Source organism: Saccostrea echinata, unplaced genomic scaffold (assembly GCF_033153115.1).
Source record: "Saccostrea echinata isolate AGI-Se365-2 ecotype Australia unplaced genomic scaffold, CSIRO_AGI_Sech_v1 ptg000016l, whole genome shotgun sequence".
NCBI classification, from domain to species: Eukaryota; Metazoa; Mollusca; class Bivalvia; order Ostreida; family Ostreidae; genus Saccostrea; species Saccostrea echinata.
In genome coordinates this window covers 2,113,411-2,121,805 of record NW_026889765.1, presented here as the reverse complement: position 1 = coordinate 2,121,805, position 8,395 = coordinate 2,113,411, and the positions used below count along the sequence as shown (strand labels likewise).

At 32.1% G+C, this 8,395-nt stretch overlaps 1 protein-coding gene across 1 annotated transcript; it reads right to left on the bottom strand.

Annotated features, from left to right (window-relative positions):
• LOC133188803 (G-protein coupled receptor dmsr-1-like) lies at positions 1-1,274 on the bottom strand. Its single transcript, XM_061324289.1, has one exon. It carries the CDS (start codon positions 1,248-1,250, stop codon positions 93-95), a length of 1,158 nt encoding a protein of 385 aa, XP_061180273.1. The 5' UTR covers positions 1,251-1,274; the 3' UTR covers positions 1-92.
• Between the last annotated feature and the right edge of the window lie 7,121 nt (positions 1,275-8,395).

The window sequence follows — 8,395 nt, the reverse complement described above, 5'->3', positions numbered from 1 at the left end:
GTTTTATAATATTAAATCTACATTTGTAGATAAATTTAATGAATTGTTTATACAAATCGTTGTGCTTTAATATTCAGTCTTGGTCCATTTCACTATTGTCTTTGTAAATGCCGTTCGGCGCTTGGTTTTCGGAAATAATTTTTAAGCAGATGAAGATGTTGATTATTGTCATTGTTGTTACTGTGGGAATCTAGTTTGGCCAGTCTGTCGGTGAGGGTGTAACCGGAATCTTCTGATCGGCGAATCGGGTGGAAGTTACAGAACAAATGTACGAATGTTTCACGGAATTTTGTGCTCATAGAGCAATATAGAATGAAGTTAACGGCATTGTTGACCAAAGCTACAATGTCCATCACGTCTCCCAAAGGAAGGTATACTTGGTCAAAGAAATTTTCCATACATGCGCTTAATATTATAAGAACACCTTGTGGAAGTTCTGTTACTAAAAACAGAATGATGACGGCTAATAACATTTTTGTGGTCCTTGAATGTTCTGACAGACGCAGACTGCTAGCACCTGATATCTGTAAGATTTTACGTCTCTGGCGGATTTTTACATGAATGTTGTAGATCAACAGGGAACCGAATATTGACATCAATAGACAAGGGACAAGTTTGGCGGTGAAAGCATATATCCATACGTTTATAAGCACCATTGTCTCGGTGTCATTCTTACCAAGGTTCAAGTTTCGGAGAACATAAATGGTTTCATTGTTTCCTGGAAGAACATCAGGAAGCAATTTATTACTCATGTAATTGGGAACGAGAATCAGTGCAGATGAAACGTAAATAACAAGAATCCCAAATCGAGATTGTTTGATTCTCTGCAGTCGCATCGAGTTTGCTTTTGTTGGAGATCGGATATGCAAATAACGAACAATGGCCAACATCACACACAACCAAATTGACACCGTATGAGTTGTAGCGGCAAGATTAATATGAAATATCATGTAAGCCATCCAGCTTTTGCTATTTTTCTCCATTGATTTACTTGCAGCGGGATAAATGCAATAGAAATGCATGGCAAATGGTAAATAGGACAACATGGTTATAATGTCCGATACTGCAAGCCAAGTAAGAATTAAGTTCACTGGTGTCCGCATATGCTTCCTTGTTAATACTGTTATATTGAATATGTTTGTGACGATTCCAAATATGCACACACATATAGATATATAACCGTGGTATGCGGCATAGGTCCGAGCAAATAAAAGCAAGTCGCCTCCTGTTATGCTTTGATTTTCCTTCATGACCTCGTCGCAGCTGGCAGCTGAGAACCTGTAATGATATAATTAGAATAGCAATTAATATTCACAAATAATCAGAAATTAAAATATTTTAAAAAATATCAGTTTCAACGTTTTGTGCTATTAAAATGAATAAGTAAATAAAGTAAAAACGATACCCTCGACAAAATGACAGGGAATGTGATTTAAAGAAACAGGTTGATATGGGAAGACGAGATCAAAATTGAGATAAAGAATAGTTCACAGTATATTATTCATCGGGGAAATTGATGTAATGTTTCCGGATTGGGAAATAAATCATAACATTCGCTTCGATGGCAAATAAATCACAATAAGCATACACCGTCGTCGATATTGTCTTTGTTTTCATTAACGAGTCACCATTTAATCAGCTGGGGTATCCAAAGTTCTCTCCAACAGTACAAACACATGGATCGTTTTGCGTTGCTCTCTCACACTTTATTGAAATGGATAAAACACGACTATTTATCAGCGACTAGTGAGAGTGTGTTTACGTTCTTTGCGAGTATTGTGTTTTTAGTACACACTACTATTACAATAAATCCCAGCCTACTGTTAGGAGGAGTGACCCTTTCGGCAATATTGCAAGTCATGTAATATGATTTTGTTTTGACCAAGTAAAATACACTATACATACATGTACGACTATATAGCTAAAGCTCAAATCATATATCTTTGTCTAGATCACGTATCATGAGCTGCAGCTGTTGGTTGATAGGGTTTGTGACTTGAGATGATGTTTTTTGTAAAGGTATTCTAAAGTAAACATAAAGCAAACAATTGGCAAGCCGATAAATTTACTAAGGATATTTTTACATATAATTAAAAAAGGAAGACTGCAAAAAGAGTGCATGCTACCAAAATATGCACAATTTAACTTTGCTTCCAACATATTTCTTTGTATTTAACACAAAAAATATATGGTAATAAGATTACAAGGCTTAAAAGAATTCCATTGAAGAATGTAATAAGTATTACAGCTGGAACAATACAGAATTATCAGTCACGAAACAAACTTTTACGTTGTAATGTTGCACAGCTATAAATTGGTCAAATCTATTGAACCGGGGAGGATGTGACACTTACTTTTATTTCTTTTATGAAAATGAACTCATACAAATACATCATATTTTAAACCGAGTACAAAAATAAACTCAATATCTCATGGTAATAATCAATAGTAATCATTTCATTACTCTTGAAATATAATTATTCGGTTTTCTGAAACCTATTGAAAATCCAAGTAATTTCAGTTCATTTAGTTAAGATTTTATGTCATCCTTTAGCATAGAGTTCCATGAATTGAAATTTTACAGGGTAGCACATTTAACAAAATCAATTACGTGTTCAATTGATATAAAACTTATTCCCTTCCTTTACGTACCATGGAGACCATTTATCGCAAACGTTTTGTCCATTTCGATACACTACCGGACGACCATGTTCTTTTCTCCAAGTTAAAGCCATCTCAGAATGTATGAATTAATAGATATAAAATCTTAAGCATTTCGACTTAATTTGTCTGAAGAGAAAAAAAGCACAGATGTTCAATACTTAGCATATGTTAAATGATTACACGAGGTTCTGATATTACACAACACTTACAATAGAAAATTTGATTTATCGATCAGTAATTTGAGGATCGTTACAATTATTTTTCAAAGTTAAATTTGAAGGCCAGACGCTCTCCATAATGTATTTCGAACAAAACAATTCTCTCCTTAAGGGAGGAGGGGGATACATGCACCACCTCGCATCCTCTCACCCACTATTATGAACTGAAATCCAAATTGTACATTCATTAGTCTCATTTCTCTCTAGGGTTTAACATATTGGATGTAAATAATTATAAAGGGTTACCAGCACTCAAGAAATGAGCTGTCATTGAAGAACATAGATATTAGTAGGCAGCACCAGGAAAGTGTAATTTAATTTGCCAAAAAGTCTCCGTCTTACTCTCTGTTCGTGTTGAATCAATTTGTCTCCTAGTTAATCCTGCATCATGCCTGATGTAGTCTTTATTGAATAGTGTTGATCTAGTGACCTAAATTTCTCTCATAAATGGTTTTGCGTTTTTCTATGTCCAAAAGAACAAATTTCATTAGTTTATGCTTTTCTCTGCCCTGAATGTTTCATCTTGCACATATTCAAACAATAAACTTTGATGAAGGACTAGAAATAATATATAGAAAATGCTTGTATTAAGATTTTGCCGGAGTAAATTAAAATTTAAAATGGTTTGTCAGTAGATAAAAAAGCATCGATTTTTTTCTATATTGAAAAGACTATGAAATTCAAATGTTTTCACTGTATACTCGAATACATGTGTATATTATATCTGTGTGTGGGTCTAAAGAATACATGTAACTGTATTTTTATAATCAGTTATTCGAAAATTGTTATCATTGGATCACAGTGTAAATAAAAATAAATAAATCGGGTTTACATTTTAATTTTCAACTCGATAATTTCTTTGAATTCAGTAAGTGTTTTAATAAAAACAAAATAAATAAAGAAAACCTGGATTATGTTTATTTAAAGCGTAGTGTATCTTGCATCAAAGAGAAATATAAGTTGTAATTCTACTTTTGAAGAAAACCAAAAAAAAAAAAAAAAAAAAAAAAAACAAACAAACCAAAAAACGCTCATTTTTGGAGAAAAGAACTAATTTGAATTAAGGATAGAATACGCGAGGACAAACACGGACAACTTGATATGCAAGCCATACACGCGCATGCACATACCGCGTTCAAGACAAAACGACTTTCAAGTACATGTACATAACGCTTTACTCCAAGTGGATTTTTCACTCAAAGCTCCATGACATTAAGGCAAAGAAGACTTGAAAAACTCTTGAAATTTGGTACTTAAATGAAGGACATTGAACAAATGTCACCATGCTAATATTTAGAACAATACATGTAGTAGATCTTAAACTGACTTTGACTTTATAGAACAAAATAAGGTAAGGCCTAGTTAATGTATCATATCCATAAGATTATAACTGTTACTTGTATAATACATTTTACATACATGTATAAGTATTGTCAGTTATATGTATTTCTTTAAGTCCTTGTGAAACTAGCAACGAGTGTACTTATGAATTTGTAACTTTACATTGTAGAAGAGGGGGACGTCCTTTGTACCTAATGTACAATATGAATTGCATGTATATGATTAAATATTGTTTAAACCAAATTTTATATTTTTTGACTATTATAAGCTTTGTACAGAAGGATGGTTTTCAGGGATATTTTCGGATTATCACATTGTATTAAATTGTGTTTGACTTTTGAAGATTGATAAAAATTTAACTTTTTTTGATACATCTGGTGTAAAATATTTTCTCTACACGAAAAGATAAGATTCATTAACTTAGTTAATATAATAAATTACAACTTCATGGATAAGAAGAGGCTAATATGATTAATTGGATGTTTAAATGCGGACGATTTTCTTCATGAGATCCGATAGTATTAAATTAAGAAACATAAAAGAAAGAAACATTAAAAAGCAGAGAATCCACTTTTAGAAAAAAAAATAAACAAGCCAATTTTTACATACAAAAAGGTGAAGGTGTTCTCGCTCTACACATTTACTTGTGTGTTCATTGATTTTTATGTGATATCCTCAATATTAACTATATAGTTTGTAACTATCCGGATTATGCCACTCTTGAAAGTGCATTACATGTAAATCACCATCAACCTGTAATAGAAATTCCGTTTATTACAAATAAAAAAGAACAGACACTAAAATTTTCTAATTTTTTTTAATTTTTTTTGGGGGGGAGGGGGGGGGGGGCAGATCCCTTAATTAAGATTGGTTGACTTTATCATTATGCTATATTTTATTAAGAATAAAATTAATTACTCGTACCAGTATGTTAATACCACTCTGTCTGAAATCTTTCTGTTAATTCACAATATAGTTTTATATTAAGTGTAAAATGTTGTTTTTTTTAAAGATAAATATATTATAGTAGTTTTGTACACACGTATTCGCTAAACATAAAAAATAAAAATATTGAATATAACTGTAGATTAAAACATTATACAGGATTTTTTTTTTAGTTTTTTTTTTCGAAAAAAAATCTTGTAAAAGGTGATTTTATTGTAACATTGATTGACATTTTTTGCACGAATTAGTAATTATCAACTTGTCTACTCTAACGTTATTGTAAGATGCTTTACAATAGGCTATTGATCTGTACCCCGGCCCTTTCATGGTTACAACTTTATACATATTATCACGATATTCAATAGCTTTGTACAATCATCATTCGATAATCTCATTTGAGAATTCTCAATTAATCCCATTCTCGCGCGGGTGATAGTCATTACTCGTGGAATGACACTATGCATATTCATTATCTTTTAACGATGGCCATTTTTCAAGTTAATTGACCTTCAGTTCAATATACGAACTTCCAATTGATATCTTTGTGCATTGGTACATGTACGCGCTGAGTGGAAAAGAGACGAAAATTAACAAAAGAATCTTTTGAATTACATCATCGCAGATAAGTAGATACCCAAAGGGTACATGTAATCGATTTCGATGATCTAACCGATACAGCAGAACCTTAAGACAGAACTATAAAGGGAGCATAATTTGATAGAGACCACTGAATAAATTTAAAGTTCTAGAATCTGATTCATACTACTTGTTACACAAAATATTTTTAAAATGAATTTTATCGTCATTGTTCGATAGTCACACATATAGCATACAAAATTGTTTCGTTTCATAGAAATACGATTATAAAACTTGCAGAAATTCTTTCAACAATTGAAAAGAGACAATTAATATTTATCATTGTGTTATCTATTTGTTTCGTTCAAGTGCATGTTTAAATTATTTTCTGCAAATTTTCTTCAAAACTCAAAAGGTTTTTAAAATAAATAAATAGATAATTACATTGTATGTATGCAATTTGTATCACAATTCTCAAAGCAAACCAAAGAACAGCAATATTTGACACAACTGTTTCCCTTTTACTAAAACGTTATTTACCTTATTTGTACTTTATGCATGAAAGACTCGTAAATATGCAGACGTCATATTAGTTTTCGTTTCTCCAATATCAGCGATGGGGAATACCCTTCGCGTTCGTTACACCTGACTGCTTTCTTGTCACGGGTATCTGCGTGTTGTGTTGATTATCTCACATTACCTTTGTTAACATTTTAATGCAGTTTAAGTGTATTTGTGTAATGCACTGACCTGTGCAACTGCTGTAAATTTCTTTGGTAACTTTCTCTTCTGTCGTGGAAGAAGCACACAGTTACTTTTGTCGCTATCGAGAGTTTTACGATTACGCCCGTTCACTTAAAACTGCTACAACGGCTTATATAGTGGCCGCAAAGGTAACGGAAAATACAAAGTAATATGGCGGACAAACATTATAATGATAGATCTCTTCCTTTTACGAATCGTGTTCAGCTTTACATGTAACACAAGTACTCGTAACAATCCAGTATGTGTCTTGACCCTGCTTAAATGTTACTTTGTATCTCTCCCACGGCGCCCTTCTTAGACCTTACATTTGTAACTTGATATCAATACACATATCCTGCTGACACATTTACATCAACTCAATCAGGTATGAGCCTCCTGCTTAATCTGTGACCAGAACTCGTATGTTTGTTCTTTTTGGTCCGAATTATATCCATAAAAGTTTATACAAACTACACAAATATTAGGTTTGCTACACTGCATTTTACAGTTTTTGAATACGTACAGTAATTAACAAGCAAAGATATTAATCAACATCTTTAAAAAAGTACAGTAATAAACACGTATACAGAAATCTACATGCAAAGATATTGATCATCATCTCATAAAAAAAAATATATCTTATGCGAGAGTTTTGTCAAATTTTTCTAACAGAAAGAACAAATATGACAGCTGTCTGCTTTGTAGCTCATTTATCGAATCCTTTACAAACTCGACTTAAAGAAATTTAAATAAATCTTCAAAGAGGGAGATCTATATCTGTATTATTTTTCACTTCATCCATCAGCTTAATAACCACGTGTATTAATAAACTGCAGAGCGCTGTAGGATACCACAAGAGCCCATCTTAAGAAAATTACAATCAGAGTCTCACAGAACCCACATACTTAAGAAAATTGCAATAGAGTCTCACAAAACGCACATACTTGAGCAATCTTACAATGTATGTCACCGTAATGATAGACATTTTGTATATTTTTGGTTCTAATTGCAATATAGTCTCCTTAATGATATAGAATTGACGTAACCTTGGTTCTTTTGATTACAATATTTACAGACCGTCGTACTCTATCGCGATTTAACGTCTTGTTTCTAACAAAGCATCGGTGACACCCTGTTGATATAGTATTGATTGTCACCCATTATGAAGACAGCGCTGATCATCATTAAAGGATAACGAATTCCAATTTCTTCGAAAATATCAAGGGACGTAGAATTGTGAGAGAAAATTTGATAAAACCAATTAGTCTTAAGAAAAGCTTTGAAAGCGCATTCATATTTACAATCCGGAACCCATAATATATTGCATTTCATCATTCAAATTTGCTAAGCATTTCTGCAGCAGTATAATATGCAAACAATTTGTACTTTATCAATTAAACTAATCCTCTTCATCTTTAAATGTCATAGGTTCTTCAAAACATTTTGGGAGTAAATGAACAATCAAAATAATTACAATGAAAATATAGAAACGCAATTTTATCTATAAATTTCAAATTTAGTAGTTTCGCATTTCATAAAATCCAGTAAATGTTAGGATTGAAAACATAATGCATTATTTGTTATGATAACGTTCATGTAAACTTATGTAAATGAAACATAGTCTGGATAAAAGAAAGTTCCTACCTGTGGGCGCAGTACGGAGAATCTGCGGCCTTAAGCATTTTCCTCTCGATATTTCAAATAATTTGCAACAGTTTAACAAAGTTATTGAAATTTCGGCCACAGAAAATTTCAGATTTTCTGTCTTGTGTGGTGACTATTTGAACATTTAATCTACACTAGCAAGTGATATAATGGAAAATAGTTTTGATCTATTCATTGATTGCAAATTGAATATTCAGTAGAGTCGAAATTACATCACTTTTTTGGCGTAAAACTAGTCCCAA